General features: G+C 44.4%; 1 protein-coding gene across 1 annotated transcript; it reads right to left on the bottom strand.

Annotated features, from left to right (window-relative positions):
• Positions 1–33: 33 nt before the first annotated feature.
• On the bottom strand, positions 34–17,094 carry vps35 (VPS35 retromer complex component). Its single transcript, XM_088991570.1, has 17 exons — positions 16,954–17,094; positions 14,710–14,805; positions 14,531–14,627; positions 13,359–13,482; positions 11,309–11,491; positions 9,584–9,803; positions 7,978–8,061; positions 7,782–7,891; positions 7,582–7,678; positions 5,795–5,943; positions 5,505–5,712; positions 5,284–5,439; positions 3,884–4,006; positions 3,616–3,795; positions 2,150–2,389; positions 1,914–2,057; positions 34–559 (listed from the first exon to the last, which is right to left on the bottom strand). Exons 1-17 carry the CDS (start codon positions 16,954–16,956, stop codon positions 380–382), a joined length of 2,394 nt encoding a protein of 797 aa, XP_088847696.1. The 5' UTR covers positions 16,957–17,094; the 3' UTR covers positions 34–379.
• Between the last annotated feature and the right edge of the window lie 1,217 nt (positions 17,095–18,311).

The raw sequence follows: 18,311 nt of genomic DNA, 5'->3' as shown, positions 1-18,311 counted from the left end.
AAATAAGAAAAATGTAGCTGCTTTCACAGCACGAGACACTTTTTATATTAACTGTAATACTTTATTATATCGATATAGTGCCTTTGCAAAATTAACAAAAAGCAGCTAAGTTCATTGTTAAGAATGGATGCTTTTGTTTCCGCGAATGACGACCAGCATTCCAATTGAACTCGCCACTCATCTTATGCACAAAACGAGGGGGAGGGGCCTGTGCTCGGGGGGAGGCGGGGCTTAGCGGACGAGACGCTTGGCCCGAAAAGCCGCGGAAGCATCGGTTCCGCCCCTTGGGCGGAAATACTCGCTCGACTTTCCGCTGCAGCAAGAAAATGGATGGCGGGGGAAATGCCGGACTGGCCCAAATCCGACGGTGGCGGCGGTTTCAGAGGACCAGTCCTTCGTAGACGGGCCCCTGGGCCTCCGGCGCCTCCCGTTGCAGGCGCAGGTGCTCCAGCGTGTTGTGGAAGTGTTTGTTGATCTGCTCGCTCTCCTCACTGGCCTCGAGGTTGGGGAGGTCCTCGCGGATCTTCTGGATCAGCTGGTTCAGAACCTGCACCGTCACCTGCCAGAGCGCAACCGCAAAAACTTATGAATAATAATAATAATACATTTCATTTATAAGCGCCTTTCAAAACTCTCAAGGTCAATTTACAGTTACAGGATAAGTTTCTCTGTGGGTGAGCAGCGGCAGCCACATGCGCAATAGAGAAAGTTAGCTAGCTAGCTTATTGATAGCAAATAGATAGCTAGCTAGGTAGCCAGCGATCAACACTTACTGGTTTTCTGCACTATAAGGCGCATCTAAAAGCAAATATTTCTTTCAAAAGCTGACCACGTAATCTGGCTAGCTGTTGGCTAACTGGCTAACTATTAGCTATTTATTAGCTATCAATTAGCCAGATAGCTAGTTATTAGCTGTCTAGCTGACATGCTGTAAGCTGTCTAGCTGTTGGCTATCTGTTCGCTATTCATTAGCTAGCTAGCTATTAGGAGTCTAGGCTGACTGGCTGTCAGCTGTCTAGCTGGTGGCTATAAGGCCAACTATTAGCTATTTATTTGCGATCCATTAGCTAGCTAGCTATTAGCTGTCTAGCTGTAAGCTATCTGGCTAAGTATTAGCTATTTATTTGCGATCCATTAGCTAGCTAGCGGACTGGTTGTCTAGCTGTTGGCTATCTGGCCAACTATTAGCTATTTATTTGCGGTCCATTAGCTAGCTAGCGAGCTATTAGCAGTCTAGCTGACTGGCTGTAAGCTGCCTAGCTGGCTATCTATTCGTTATTTATTTGCTATCCATTAGCTGTCTAGCTGACGATCTATTAGCTATTTATTATCTATCCATTAGCTAGCGAGGTAGCTATTAGCTGTCTAGCTGTAAGCTATCTGGCAAACCATTAGCTATTTATTTGGTATCTATTAGCTAGCTAGCTATTAGCTGTCTAGCTGGCTGGCTGTAAGCTGTCTAGCTGGCTATCTATTCGTTATTTATTTGCTATCCATTAGCTAGCTAGCTATTAGCTGTCGGCTATCTGACTATTAGCTATTTATTAGCTATCCATTAGCTAGACAGGTAGCTATTAGCTGTCTAGCTGATTGGTTGTAAGCTTTCTAGCTGGCTCGCTGTTGGTTATCTGGCTAACTATTAGCTATTTGTTTTCTATCCATTCGCTAGCTAGCTTTCTATCTATTTGAGTTACTTCGGGGTAGAGTGAACGCTGGCGCATGTGGCTGCCGCTTCTCACCCACAGAAAAACTTTATCCTGTGACTGTAAAGTGACCTTGAGAGTTTTGTAAAGGTGCTTAGAAATGAAATGTATTATTATTATTATTATTATTATTATAAAAAATGAATGAACAAAATATGTCAGCCTCCAACGAAGAGAAGCGAACGGCGAGGTTGTCAGCGAGGGTCTTACGGCGTCGTTTTCCCTCTCGTAGAAGCAGACGTATCGGTTGAGGATCTCGATGAAGAGCTGCACTTGCAGCGAGGGGTCCATGCACTGGTTGGCGATCTTCAGCGCCTTCTTCAGACACTCCATCACGCGCTTGCCGTCTCTGATCTGAAAGGCGAGCGAGCGACGGGGCGGTTACGCCGGCGGAATTCCCCCCCCCCCCCACCCCCCCCCACACACCACCAGATCGGCAAGCTCACCTCCTCGCCGTTCTTGTCCGTGCTGCGTCCGGACCAGAAGAGGTGAGCGCAGGTGCTCACGGCGCGACACTGGTCGGGTTTCTTGAGCAGCTTGGAGGCGGCCAACGCGCATTGCGTCCGGAGCGGCTCGTGATTCTCCTCGCCGAAGCACTTGCTGCGCTCAAAGGTGCCGATGATCAAGGTGATGGCCGCCAGCTGCGCTTTGGAGTCACCGATCTCGTCCTCGTACAGCGAGAAGGCCTGCAAAGTAGTGATTTCAGAGAGCCGGTTCTTTTGGCTCGGCTCACTAAAAAAACTTCTTCAGCTCTTTTGGCTCACAAATGGCTCCTCAGTTTGTTTGTTTTTTGTTGTTGCTTAAATTAACTACCAAAAATCATGTAAAATTATGTGAAAAACAACACACACACACGCGCACACACACACACACACACACACACACACACACACACACACACACACACACACACACACACACACACACTGAGTGGACAAAGACGACGACGGTGTTGATTAGTGATGGGATTCTGGCTCTTTTCAGAGAGCCGGTTCTTTTGGCTCGGCTCACTAAAAAACTTCTTCAGCTCTTTTGGCTCACAAATGGCTCCTCAGTTTGTTTGTTTTTTTGTTGTTGCTTAAATTAACTACCAAAAATCATGTAAAATTATGTGGAAAAACAACACACACACACACACACACACACACACACACACACACACACACACACACACACACACACACACACGCACACACACACACACACACACACACAATGAGTGGACAAAGACGACGGTGTTAATTAGTGATGGGATTCTGGCTCTTTTCAGAGAGCCGGTTCTTTTCTCAAAAAGCAGTGAATAATAATGAGCAGCTCTTTTGGCTCCCAAATGGCTCCTCAGTTTTTTTTTGTTGCTTAAATTAACTATCAAAAATCATGTAAAATTATGTGAAAAACTAATTACTCATGTAAAAAATACACTATATCAAATATTTGTATTTATATGGCTTTATATGTGCACAGAGTGTATCCACTAACTTTGACTTTCCCTGTGGTTACTCTGGTCTGATGATCAGCTGTCACTAATTTGCTTTTCATATTAATAATACTATCATACCAACTAGTAAGAAATATAATAATTGAATAATAATAACAGCATAATATGATAACATTTGTCCACCTGTCAACGCTAACCCCCCGCTTCTCCTCACCGCTGCGTGTGTCTAATTCCCTCCCTCTACCACGGATATCGACCAATCACATGCGGTTTTAACCAAAAACCAAGGGCGGGGAATAGAGGACAAACAAGTCGGATCCCATTTCCGGCTCCTTGTGAGGAACCGGCTCTCTTCGTTCACTTCAGATATCCGGCTCTAAGAACCGGCTCGTTCGCTAACGACACATGACTACTGCAAAGGGAAGGAAGGTCAAACGGCAAGTCGGGAGGGCGATCCCGCCCCTCCGGGCTTACCTGCGACATGAACTCGTAGGCCACCGTCTCGTGGTTCTCAAAGCCGATCTCGCCGGCCGCCAGCGCCCCCTGCAGGAAGAGGCGCAGCGGCAGCTCGGCCAGCTCCGCCTTGATCAAGGCGCTGATGGTCTGGTGGGCGAAGGAGAAGATCTTCTGGCACTTTTTCTCCCACTTGTCGTCCTGAAGGAAGGCGGGACCCAAAAAAGGAAGGGGGCGGAGTCATAGCGAAGTCACAGAGGCACGGCGCAAGCGTGCCTCAAGCGCCCACCTGCGCCGAGTCGTCCTTGTAGCGGAAGGCCAGCTGGTAGGCGGCAAAGACCAGCGGGGGCAGCGTGTAGCGGATCCGTTGGTTCCCGCCGGCGCCAAAGTGTTTGCGGGCCGTGTTGAGGATCTGCGCCGCAAATGTCATGCGTTTGTTTTTTTGTGTTAACAAAATAACAATTTTTGTAAACAATAATGGAGGCGTTTAGCAACAATGACTATATATTATAATACAATAACTATATTTGAGAATATAATATAGCTAGCTAACTATTAGCTGTCTGGCTCGCTGGAAAGCTATCTAGCTGACTAGCTATTAGCTATATGGCTATCCATCTAGCTAGATAGCTATCTATTAGCTAGCTGGCTCGCTTTCTATCTATTTGAGTTATACCGGGTTGAGTGACCGCTGAACGTCTAGCTAGCTAGCTATTTGCTATCTATTATCTATCTGTTGTCTGTCTGCCCGGCTATCTAGCTAGATATCTATTAGCTGTCTAGCCCGCTGGATATCTATTCATCCATTAGCTAGCTGGCTCGCTTTCTATCTATTTGAGTTATTCTGGGTTCAGTGAACGCTGAACGCCTAGCTACCTATTTGCTATCTATTTGATATGGATTATCTATTTGCTATCTGTTGTATGTCTATCTGGCTAGCTATCGATGAGCTGTCTGGCCCGTTGGATCGCTATCTAGCTAGATAGCTATCTATTAGCTAGCTGGCTTGCTTTCTATCTATTTGAGTTATTCCGGGTTGAGTGAACGCCGAACGCCTATCTAGCTAGCTATTTGCTATCCATTTGCTCTTTATTATCCATTTGCTATCTGTTGTCTGTCTGTCTGGCTACCTAGCTAGCTCTCCATTCTCTGTCTGGCCCACTGGAGAGTTATCTAGCTGACTAGCTATTAGCTATATGGCTTCCGGGTTGAGTGAACGCCTAGCTAGCTAGCTATTTGCTATCCATTTGCTATTTATTATCTCTTAGCTATCTGTTGTCTGTCTGTCTGGCTATCTAGCTAGCTCTCCATTATCTGTCTGGCCCACTGGAGAGTTATCTAGCTGACTAGCTATTAGCTATATGGCTTCCGGGTTGAGTGAACGCCTAGCTAGCTAGCTATTTGCTATCCATTTGCTATTTATTATCTCTTAGCTATCTGTTGTCTGTCTGTCTGGCTATCTAGCTAGCTCTCCATTATCTGTCTGGCCCACTGGAGAGTTATCTAGCTGACTAGCTATTAGCTATATGGCTTCCGGGTTGAGTGAACGCTGGCGCGTGTGGCTGCCGCTGCTCACCCACAGAAAAACTGATCCTGTGACTGTAAAGTGACCTTGAGAGTTTTGAAAGGCGCTTAGAAATGAAATGTATCATTATCTATATATTAGAGCGCGACGGGCGATGCCCATACCAGGTACTGCTGATCGGGGTCGTCCGAGCGCAGCAAGTGAATGAAGCGGCCCACAAGGCTCTGCTCCTCCGCAAAGTCCTCGGGGTCCGGCTCGTCGGCTGGCTGGTCCGGCTGGTCCTGGATCAGCGTCGACACCAGGTTCAAGATGGCGTCCACCTGGGGGGCGGAGGGGGAGGCGTGAAACGGGCGTCGCCATGAACCAACCGGGTTGGGGTTCCGACCTGGTCTTGCGCCACCACGGCGGTGTTGTGGTCCAGCGTGTTGGCTAGCACGTAGCAGCTCATGCTCTTGCGAGACTCGTAATCAAAGTACTCAAAGAGCGGCGGGAAGTGCTTGAGGCGCAGCACCGTCAGGACGTCGTCGTACGTGTCCACCGGGATCTTGAGCAGACGCGTCAGCTCCTTGGACACGGCGCTGCTGGTGGCGATGCTGAGGGAGACACGGTCACAGCGTCCATTCTTGTAGCTTTCCATGTACTTGACCCCCCCCCCCCCCTCCCACAAGGACGTACTGTTCCAGGTTGAGCTTGTTGAAGATCTCCACGGTGCTCTCCAGCACTTTGTCGACGTAGTCCACGCGGTCGGGGTAACACTTCATGGCCAGATTGATGAGGGACACCTGCAGGGACACCACGTCCTCCGACGGCATGTCCTGGCGTGACTGCATAGAGGGGGGGTTCGGGGGGGACAATTGAAATTCCATGCTCATCTTATAAATGAAATTAATTATTATTATTATTATTATCATTTGCTATCTATTAGCTATCTGGCTGGTTAGCTAGTTATCCAGCTAGCTAACCATACACTATCTGGCTGGCTATCTAAGTATTTGTTGGCTATTGATTGGCTAGCTATTTATATGTGTTACTTCCGGGTTGAGTGAACGCTGACGCGTGTGGCTGAGGCTGCTCACGCAAGGAAAGACGTATCCCGTGACTGTAAAGTGACCTTAAAGGACAACCGACGTCACTTTTTTGTTTCTTAACTGACATCAGAAAAATGTTTTATAGCATCTAAAATACCCAAAACACGCAGTATGATATTTTTATTCAAATGCAAAACACCAATAAAAATGACAAAGTGTCCAAAATCTGCAAAAAAATTGAGCTGCGAACTGGGCATTTTCAGAAAGTCCCGCCCCCAGTTCATGACATCACGCCAAGACATCTTGCATTGCTGCAGAATCAAAACAATGGCTTCAGATTCGGAGAATATGCTTTCTTGTTACACATCCAGTTATGAATATGATTCAAATAGTTCTGAAGAGGAAAGCATACATGTTTGCAAACGATTAAAGAATTTATTCCGTGCCATTATGAGGCAACATTGAGGGGAGATGTCTCAACGCAAAAGAGGCACAAAATGGCGACCTCCTGTGGCCACCTCTGTTTCCACAGGCTAATAAATTCCTTATATGGAGCTTGGACGCCCTCTTCTGGCGGCTTTTGGGTGCAACACGAGGTCCCCAGACCAAACAAGTACAGCAAAATACATTGACGTGATGGAAGGACCGCTACAATGCGTCTTTTTTTCGGTCAGGGCCGTTCCTTTAGTGATGTCACATACGGACTCGTCACCAACTCAAAAACAAGACTTCCTGAATATTCAGCGCGAGTCTTAAAACGTAAAATATAGCTATATGCGGTGGAATCTTATTAAAATACGCTCAGTAGACGTCATTTGAAAGCATTTTACAAATTATGGACACAACTTGTCCGGAGACGTCGGTTGTCCTTTAAGAGTTTTGAAAGCTGTTTATCAATGAAATGTATTATTATTATTACTATCATTTTCTAGCTATTTGCTATCTATTAGTTATCTGGGTCGCTATCTGGCTAGTTAGCTATCTATTCACTATCTAACTGACTGGCTATCTATCTGGCTGGCTATCTAGCTAGGTATCTGTTGGCTATTGATTGGCTAGCTCGCTATCTTTCCTCTATTTGAGTTACCTTTGGGTTGAGTGTACGCTGGCGCTTGTGGCTGCCGCTGCTCACCCAAAGAAAAACTTATCCTGTGACTGTAAAGTGACCTTGAGAGTTTTGAAAGGCACTTATAAATGAAATTTATTATTATTATTATTATTATCATTATTATTATTATTATCATCCTTTGCTTGCTATTTGCTGTCTATTAGCTATCTGGCTATCTATTAGCTATCTGCTGCTTATAAATGAAATGTAGTATTATGATGATGATGATGATGATTATTATCTCTCATGCTAGCACGCTAGATAGCAAAAAATGACTTTGACACCGCCCAAAGGCATACGGCGTGAAAATGGGTCAAGCGGCCTACCTGGATGACGGTGGCAACCTGCTGAGAGAAGATGTCAAAAAGTTTGATCTCTGCCGGAATCCCGGGCCCGTCTTCTCGGTGAGCAAACAGCGCCAGTCTGAAAGGAAACGTTGGCCATCAGAGCTCGACGGGCTTCAGATCGGATGAAGCATTTGGGGGGGGGCGCGTTTTGCCGATCCTCGGACAGGAATTGGCCGTACCGGTCGATGAGGGCGATGATGATGTTCTTGACGTTGACGTGCTGGTGAAGCTCAGCGCAGGAGCGCAGGAAAGGGTTGAGGGTCTGCAGGTGGAACTCGTCCGGGAACACCTGGTGGCAGCGCACGGACGAGGAGGATAAGGACGAGCGTCTTCGCAAGAAGAAGAAGAGGAGGACGGACAAGGACGCGCGACTACCTGGATGATGCATTCCATCAGGTACTCTTGCGCCAGCGAGTCTCGGCAGTTCACCACCTGCTCCAGTACGCCCGGAAGAACCACCTGCGGGGTCAAGGAGGGGGGGTGGGGGTGTGGGGGTGACATCAATTACAGTCATCCCTTGTGTTTTTTCACCAATGCATATGTGGAACGGTCGCGGCTTGGAATTGAAGCGGATTGACGTTGGACAGCAGATGGAAGACAATCTCTTTTGGTCAACGGATGCGACAGATTCGTGTTTGCTTTCCATACATGTTGCAGATGTGCACATTTGATCAAGATGTCCCTGATCCACTGGTGATAAGGAGGCTTTGATCGTCTCCTCTTTCATCTTGAACTGCTTCATGCGACAAAGAGGGTGCAGAAAGTGCTGAAGATTGAATGACTCAGTGTCTTTTGTGTCACATTATTTGTTATTTTGTTTCTTGGACTTCAAGATGACAGCGCAAGAGTGGCTGCCTTTACAGAGGCTCCTGTATTTTGTTTTTCCACTTCTTCCTTTCCTTTCCTTCCATCACTTTGCTGCTGTGAAATGTTAATGTCTCCTCTGCGAGACTAAGGTTAATCCAATCCAATCTTTGCAGGAAAACAATTGTACAGTGATACCTCAGCTTACAAATTTAATTCATTCCTAGAAAGTGTGTGTCAGTCAAAAAGGTCCTCTTCCAAACATTTATTTCCCATCGGAAACCATTAAAAATGAGAATAATATGTTCCCAGGTCCCCATAAAACATAATTTTATACTAAATAAGCCTTAAAACGACACACAATAGACCTTATTTTATGTATAATAAATGTGCTATTGGATTGTAATGAAAGAAATAAACTGTACTGTATAATCAAGTTGTCAACCCTATTTGCTCTCTATTTGTTATCTATTAGCTGTCTAACCAGCTGGCGATCCATTTGCTATCGATTAGCTATCTGGCTAGCTATGTAGCTGGCTATCTATTAGCTATCTGTTAGCTAGCTAGTTAGCTTTCTAGCTATTTGAGTTACTTCTGGGTTGAGTGAACGCTGGCGCGTGTGGCTGCCGCTGCTCACCCGCAGAAAAACAGATCCTGTGACTGTAAAGTGACCTTGAGAGTTTTGAAAGGCGCTTATAAATACAATGTATTATTATATTATTGTATTGACCGATGTGATGGTAGTTGTCAATGGATGACAAACTTCCAGGTTGCCTCTTGATGATATCTTTTGTGTCCTCTTCGGCATAACACTAGCCTGTGGTATGGTCTTTTTCGCTCCTATAATAGCAAAAGTACTCCACTCGATAACAAACCACATCCGCACTCAAAGAAAGGGGGTATTGAAAACTAGTCCGCCAGCCACCGTGGCGCTGTGTAGTTTGCTTCGTCCGCCAAAAACTAGTTTGTCAGCCAAGGCTATATGCTAGCGAATTTAATGTTCGTAAGGTGAAAAGTTCGTAAGCTAAATCATTCATAAGCTGGGGTATCACTGTATCTTTCATCTGACATTTTCCTCCTATAGGTTTCCTCTTAATTGCAAAATGTCCGATTTCCTGTCATCTTTGGCCGCAGCCAAAGCAAAAGCAAAATGTGGGTTGTCCCCGGTTGCGCTAACCTGCTTGTACTTGTCCACGTTGACGCCTTCCAATTGGCTGAGGCGCACCAGGTTGGTGCCCACCAGGATGCGCAGCTCCTGGCGCTCCTTCTCGCGCTTCTCCCGGTCGCGACTGTGACCCTGGTGCTGCATGCGCACCCAAAGCTTGTTCATCTCCGCAAAGTTGAGCAGCACAAAGTCGATGGAGTCGTTGATGTCGCCCGTCATCTCCTCAGAGCCCCTTGGTGGAGAGGGGAAAAACTTTGGTGTCAACAGCAACCTCCCCCCAAAAAAACGGGGTTTTCCACCATAAACCGTTCCAGAATCCTGTTCGAAAATCCATTTGGTGGAAAACCGAAGCATCATTTCCCATTGGAATTAGTCATTGATATTGAACAATAGAAACACGTCGACTCAGGATGGAACGCTACACGGGGGTAGCCCTCAACAATCTGTTCAAACACACCACATAAAAACTCTGCCGCGTTTCGCCGCCTGAAGGACAACACGGACTTGTCTCCTTGGGACACTATTTTTGTTCCACGACACAAAGCTGTGTTGACAGAGCAATAAATGGATTTCTATTTGCTCATTTTGTCACCTTGTGGGGGATTTGTTGGATCGGATTAGCCTTTATGAGGGGGGAATTGTAGCTAGCTATCCATTGGCTATCTACTAGCTGCCTAGCTAGCTTTCTATCTGTGTATTTAATAGTTACATTCAGTGTATTAGCTAACTATCTCGCTAACTAACTAGCTATCAATTAGCTATTGAGCTATCTAGGTGGCTAGCTAGCTATATGTTAGCTATCTATTAGCTGGCTAGCTAGCTTTCTAGCTATTGACTTCCGGGTTGAGTGAATGCTGGCGCGTGTGGCTGCCGCTGCTCTCCCACAGAAGAACGGATCCTGTGACTGTAAAGTGACCTTGAGAGTTTTGAAAGGCGCTTAAAAATCAAATGGTTTATTATTATTATTATTATTATTATTATTATTATTATTATAGCATCCGATTTGCGGACATGACTAATGTGTCAATCACAATGAGAGGCAATACTAGAAAGTGACATAAAAGGAAGCGGAGGGGAGTCAGGTGGTGCCTTCAGGTGCGCTCAGTTTGGTCCAGAACTCATTTTCCGTTGGAAACCGAGGCATAAAAAAGTTTTTGCTCAAAAATTGAATTGGTCAAGAAGTGAGACGCAGAGAAAGACAGCTTTGACTGTACAGTGACACCTTAGCTTATGAACTTAATTGGTTCCCCAAAAAATATATATATATAATAATAATAAACTTCATTTCAAAACACTCAAGGTCACTTTACAGTCACAGAGCCAGCGTTCGCTTAACCAGGAAGTAACTCAAACAGATAGATTAGACATAATACGAATCTCTGACACAGATAGAAAGCTAGCTAGCTAATAGATAGCTAATAGCTAGCCAGCTAGCTAGCTTTATAATAATACAAGTGTGTGTAAGGCGAAAAGTATGTGTTCCAAACATTAATTTCCCATAGGAAACCATTAAAAATGAGAATAATCCGTTTCCAGGTCCCTATAATTTTTGAGGTATCACTGTATTTGGTCACTTTTCAAAGCAGGTGGCAGGTGATCATCAGACAACCCGACTTGCTTTTCAAATTGCCAAATGGGTGTGGCCAAGGTAACCGCATCGACACTGCTTGAAAATAAAGGTAGCGCTGGATGAAAACGTAGGCGGTACTATTTGGGGAGAGCCCCCGTGGGCCTTACTCGGCGTGCTCGCCGTCGTCGGGCAGGATGTTGCGGGTGCACTGCAGCAGGTAGTTGCGAAGGAAGAGGCCCCGCAGGGGGTGCTGCACGCCGCGGCACATTTCCACCAGGTCCTTCAGGATGTCCTTTCGAGATTGCGGAAAGGAGCGCACGTAGACCACGCCCACCGTAATCAGCAGGTAGCTGCGGGGGAGAAAGAGCAACGTGTGATAACATTTCAAAAGGGGACCAAATTCTAAAATATAGTATACAAGTCTACAAAACGGATTGAAATTAACCAAAATATAGTGAAACCTCAACTTACGAACGTTTTAGTTTATGAACTTTTCGAACATTTAATAGTAATCATAATAATAATACATTTAATTTATAAGTCTCTCTCAAGGTCACTTTACAGTCACAGGATAAAGTTTTCCTATGAGTAAGCAGCGGCAGCCACACGCGCCAGCGTTCACTCAACCTGGAAGTTAATAGATAGAAAGCTAATTATCAAGCTAGTAGATAGCTAATAAATTGCCAACAGATAGCTAGCTAGATAGCTAGCCACCTAGATAGCTCTATAGATAATAGCTAGCTCGCTAGATAGTTAGTTAGCTAATACACTGAATGTCACTATTAAATACACAGATAGAAAGCTAGCTAGCCAGCTAGTAAATAGCTAATAGACACATTACATTCGCGAGAATATAATCTTGCCCGACGAACTAGTTTTCGGCGGACGAACCAAACCACACGACGAACAGTGCCACGGTGGCTGGCGGACTAGTTTTCCACACACCCGTTCTTTGAGTGCAGATGTGGTTTGAATGGAGTACTTTTGCTATTATGGGAGCGAAAAAGACCCCACCATAGACTAGTGTTCAGCCCAAGAGGACATAAAAAAAATTACGGTAGAGCAGAAAACGGAGATAATCAAAAAACACCAACAAGGTGTGCATTTGTGTGACTTAGCGTCCCAGTACCATTATTCTAAATACACCATTGCTACCCTCCATTGACAACTACCATCACGAATGTAAATAAAACGACTTGATGATACAGTACAGTTTGCTTATTTATTTCATTACAATACAATAGCACATTTATTATACATAAAATAAGGTATATTTTGTGTATTGATGAAAAGGTTTCTTCAGCCGTCATCTGTACTTCTTTGAAGGTGTCGGACGTTTCGCTTCTTATCCAAGAAACTTCGTCAGCAAACTAAAGTCTTGTTGGTAGTTTAGGCCCTAGGTCATATATATATATATATATATATATATATATATATATATATATATATATATATATATATATATATATATATATATATATATATATATATATATATATATATAATTTAGTAGAAAATTATGTTTTATGGGGACCTGGGAATGGATTATTATTTTAATGGTTGCTTATGGGAAATAAATGTTTGGAAGACAAACTTTTCGCCTCACACACACACACTTTCTGGGAACAAATAATGTTCGTGAGTTGAGGCATCACTATATTTCAAAATTGCAAATAAAAAAACAACATTATCCCTGAATCTTCATTTTATACTAAATTTGATTTCTAGGCGCCTTTCAAACTATCAAGGTCACTTTAAAGGCACGGGATCAGTTTTTCTGCGGGTGAACAGTGGCAGCCACACGTGCAAGCGTTCACTCAACCCGGAGGTTACTCAAATAGATAGAAAGCTAACTAGGTAGCTAATCACTAGCTAGCTAGAAAGCCAGCCAGCTATATAGCGAATAGATATACAGATAGCTTGCTAGCCAGCTAGAAAGCTAACCAGCGAGCCAGCTGTATAGCTAGCTAGCCAGCTAATAAATAGCAAATAGCTGGCTAGCTTTTAGTCCTTTTCATCCAAACATCAAGTAGACTCTCATGTGATCTTATTTCTCATATAAAATTTTCATCTCATCATTGGAGGACAATTCCCCCACCTGCTGATATCTGTGTTAAATAATGTCTTCTTTTGTCTGTAGTGCCAATAAAATTAAATTTTGCATTTTTAAGATAAATTCAATTTTGAGATTCAATATTTTTCGGCGGCGGCGCTCACAGTCTGGGAATGATGTTCCCCGCGTACTGGACCAGCTCGTACAGGTCGGCCACCTTGCGTCCTTTGGCAAACTCGTCGGTGAGGTAGACCTCCAGGTAGTGCAGCTCGTCTGAGATGGCCATGTCTTCCCGCGCCGCTCGTTAGGGAGCCAAAACACTCTGCGTTCATTCGCACCAAGTTGCTCGCTTGCGAGCTAGCTCCATCGCTTGCTAGCCCGCGAGCTTGATTGACGAGCATGGAATTTGACAAGTTTGATTTGCCTTGGCGGGCGGAAAAAAAATGGCATGGTGGGCCAGGTTTGGCCCCCGGGCCTTGACTTGGACACCTGTGATGTATTGAGTCGTAGCAACGCTGGCGATTTGCAGTCCTCCATAAAATAAGAATGATGTTATTGTGATTGACATGGGTCGAACTTTAGCAAGCATCAGGGAATCATGGAAGTTTTATTTGCTTTACTCGGACCTAATAAAATGATGTGGGTGGACCAGATTTGGCCCCCAGGCCTCGACTTTGAAACCTGTGATGTAAGAGATTAACTAGATCGATCGCTCGCTAGCTCGATCGCTCGCTCGCTAGCTCGGTTGCTCACTTGCTAGCTCGCTCTGTCGTTCGCTCGCTAGCAATCTCAGTCGCACACTCGCTCGCTCGCTCTGTCGCTGGATAGCTCAGTCACACACTCGCTGGCTCCCTCTGTCGCTCGCTAGCTCGGTCGCGCACTAGCTCGCTAGCTCGGTCGCTCACTCGCTAGCTCGGTCGCTCACTCGCTAGCTACGTCGCTCACTCGCTAGCTACGTCGCTAGCTCGGTCGCTAGCTCGATAACTCAGTCGCGCGCTAGCTCACTAGCTCGGTTGCGCACTAGCTCAGTCGCTCATTAGCTAGCTCGGTCGCTTGCTAGCTCGGTCACTCGCTAGCTCGGTCACTTGCTAGCTCAGTCGCTAGCCAGCTCGGTCGCTAGCCAGCTCAATAGATGGGCATGGAATTGGACAAGTTTGATTTGTTTTGGCGGGCAGAAAAAATGACATGTTGGGCCGAGTTTGGCCCCCGGGCCTTGACTTGGACACCGTGATTCACGCTAGCCAGCCAGATAGCCAGATAGCTAGCTAGATAGAAACATTGAGTTCCACCATTTTCAGAAACTAGTGGACGTGCCGCTCGATGGATTTGAGGATACAGAGCTCGTAGTAGCTCTTGGGCGACAACATGGAGGTGCGCAGCTCTCCCAACATGTTGGACGCGTGCTTCAGCGCATCCATCAGCTTGTTCTTGTCCTGCCGCACCAGCGCAAAAATAACAAAGTCAACCAAGCGCAAAGCAACAGCCTGCCGACCGCATGAGCTCACGTGACCCGACCAGGCATCGTTTCATCTGGAAGGATTGGACCTTGACGGCTTGCACCGCTTCGTCCAGAAGCTTCTCCTGCTCATCCTGAGGAGACTGTGTTGTCGGCTGAAAGAAAGACAAAATACCATCTTAACTTTGGTCAGGTTGGTTGTGCTTGGTGGCCAAAGATTTTTTTTCTCCCTGTGGGTCATCAGTGTCAAAAGTCAAAAGAAAAATGAAGAGTGCTTGCTGAAGAGTCCGCCTGGTCAACCAATAGCTGCTATCTATCTATGTAGATAACCATGAGCAGTCTAGCTAGCCATCTATTATCTATCTAGCCAGCTTTCTATCTATTTGAGTTATTCCAGGTTGAGTGAACGCTGGCGCGTGTGATTGCCGCTTCTCACCCACAGAAAAACTGATCCCGTGACTGTAAAGTCACCTTGAGAGTTTTGAAAGGTGCTTATAAATGAAATATGTTATGATTGTTATTATTAAACACCTCAACAATAAAAAATAAGTCAACACAAATGCCATGGCTGCTCCAAGTCGATGACCACCCCTCTGTCAGGTGGTGTTCCGCAGGGCTCAATTTTGGGGCCTCTGCTGTTCTCACTCTACCTGCTCTTATTGGGTTCAACCTTAAGTTGTCCATGTACAGCACTTTGGATGCAGCTTGTTGATTTGGCTCTATAAATTCAGCTCAGTTGAGTGTCTTTTCATGCTGTGAAAAAAAATCCCAATCAAAACTTCGTCACGGGTCTAATTTAGCAAGCGTTCCAAGAGATTTATCAATGGCATTGACTGTATTACGTTCTCGACAATTTACTGGTGCTAGTGATGACTTTGAAATGGGGGCATTCCACCGGTTTGATAAATAATAATACTAATAATAATACATTTGATTTCTAAGCGTCTTTCAAAACTCTGAAGGTCATCTTACAGTCACAGGATAGGCTTTTCCGTGGGTGAGCTGCGGCAGCCACATGCGCCAGCGTTGACTCAAACCGGAGGTAAATCAAATAAATAGAAAGCTAGCCAGCTAGCTCATACCTAGCTAATAGATAGCTAGCTCGATAGACAGCCCTATAGCTGATATGTAGCTAGCTAGATAGCTAGCCATACACCTAATAGATATAATAATAATAATACGGCATCCACTTGCACCAGTGTTCACTCTACCAGGAAGTAACACAGCAGCAAGGTTATGAAAGGAAGAGGAAAGGAAAGAAAGAAGTAGAAAAACAAAATACAGGAGGTGTTGGAAAGGCAATAAGATACCTAATAGCTATCTAGCTCAATGGACACCCCTACAGCTAATAGATATGTAGCTAGCTAGATAGCTAGCCATCTAACCAGACAGCCAATAGATATTTAGCTAGAGAGCCAGCCAGACAGCTAACAGATAGCTAATTAATAGCTAATAAATAGCTAATAGATAGCAAATAGATAGCAAATAGATAGCAAGCTAGATAGATAGCCAGACATCCATATTGCTGATATGTATGTAGCTAGCGAGATAGCTAGCCATCTATAATAATAATAATAATAATTAGATTTTATTTTAAGCGCCTTTCAAAGCTCTCAGGGACACTTTGCCGTCAGACAAGCATAGAAAAAGAAAACAGATCCAATAATAAATAAAATGTTATCAATAGAAAGAAGAGATAAAGCTACACGTCAACTGGTAATTTATACTTGATCACTGAAATGGTGTGTCATTGAGATTTAATCGACATTAGTGTCAAAATATTATTATTATTTATTATTATTATTATTAAATGGGTTCGGCCGTTCTTGTAAGCTGCGTTCGACTACTTCATTTCTTCTTTGCTGCCGTGACACAAAAACGATGCCATCAACACGAGGTTGAGGGAAATTTCAGGAAACGCGATGCTTCATTTGAAGGCATCTCGCTCATTTGACAGAAGCTAAGCGAAACTATGCGGAGCTAACAACATCCATCACGCGTCAGAGTCGCCCCTCAAAACTCGAGTCGTCCAAATAACCGCCCGGAACACGCGAATAACGCCACAAAAAGACACGTTAGACGGTTCGCGTTGAAAAATGTTTCGGCTTTGAGGTGGAAGTCGTTGTTAGTCGAGCCTAGCCGAGCGGAGCCTAGCATAGCTTAGCCTAGCCAGGCCCAGCCTCCACCACTCCGCATGACGAAAGCACTCCGATCACAGGCGGCGTTTAAAAGTCTCGTCCGGGTTTTTGAACAGCACACGAGCACAGGCATTCCTCAAATGCCGAGCTAAAAGCGCCGCTTACCATGATTCCAAGATGGGACTCTGGCCACTGTCACCAGTCCGACGGCGCTGCCTACTTGTCATGTGACTGCCCAGATACGTTCGCTGACTTGGTGGGTCAGAGACGAGTGACGTCACGAGGAAGAGGTGGGCGGCCCTTCGAAATTGGCCCGACCTCGACGTGCAACACCGCGCACGACGACAACAGTTGGAAGAATCCATCCACCCTTTTCCGATCCGTGCAGTAGGATGCGGACACCCTGAAATGGAGGGGGGGTGGACTGTTTTTAAATTGTTCTTACTCACAGTGCTTATTCCCTGTTTCCCGTTCAGTATTTATCTTAAAATAGCTTTCAAACTCTTGGAACACGTGGTGATAGACTAGCAAGGGAAGAATGTAATGTTCAGTGTTTTTACCCTCCGTTATAACAAATACATATTTCATACATGTTCAGTCGCACGATTTGGTAGGGATACTCCCAATTTTGACCACAATACTGTCTATATAATACTGTAATAATAATTATAATATGTAATAATAATAATACCGGAAACAAATTCCTTGTGTGTTCTACATACTTGGCAATAAAGCTGATTCTGATTCTGATTCTGATTCTGATAATATGTAATAATGTAATAATACTGTGTAGCTTTCTCTTGTTTCTATTTATAGTTGTATTTTATTTATAATTGTATACCTATGCTTGTCTGTGACTGTAAAATGTCCTTGAGAGTTTTGAAGGGCGCTTGAAATAAAATGGATTATTATTATTATTATTATTATTATTATTATTATTATTGTTATTATTATTATTATTATTATTATTATTAAGCAACTATTGACACACTTCACTGTTCATTTCTAAGGTGAAATAAAGAAAATGTGAAAAACTATATACATTTTTATACTAATTAAATGTATTAATAAACAATCAAAGCCTTTTTGTGTTTTATTGAATTGTAATTGACACTTTTGTAACACTCACATTATTTTAACACGCACCACAGAGTCGTGAGGACGAAAATCTCCCGATGGATGATTTCTGAAACTTTACATGTATGATGATATCTCAATGTATTTTTTTAACAATTACTTTGTGTACTTTTCAGTTTTGTGTTTACTTATTTTTCAGAAATGACTAGATATTATGACAAAAATGTTACATATCATCAAAAAATGGAGCAAAACATCCGTCCCGCGTGGTGCCTCTCAGCGGACCTCACCATTTTTTTTGACCGCCATCTCAGTATCTAAAAGCTCTAGTTTCACACAACGAACCATCTGACAAAACATTGTTGTACATAAATGACCGTTCTCAAACGAGATAAACAGACTCAAAATTCTTAAAAAGGTTTGAAATTGCGGCTTCATCGTCGGAA

The sequence above is a fragment of the Hippocampus bargibanti genome, linkage group LG03, assembly GCF_051943395.1.
Source record: "Hippocampus bargibanti isolate YZ-2025 linkage group LG03, ASM5194339v1, whole genome shotgun sequence".
Lineage (NCBI taxonomy): Eukaryota > Metazoa > Chordata > Actinopteri > Syngnathiformes > Syngnathidae > Hippocampus > Hippocampus bargibanti.
Note: the sequence above shows the minus strand (reverse complement) of the source record. Positions and strands in the feature narration are given on the sequence as shown.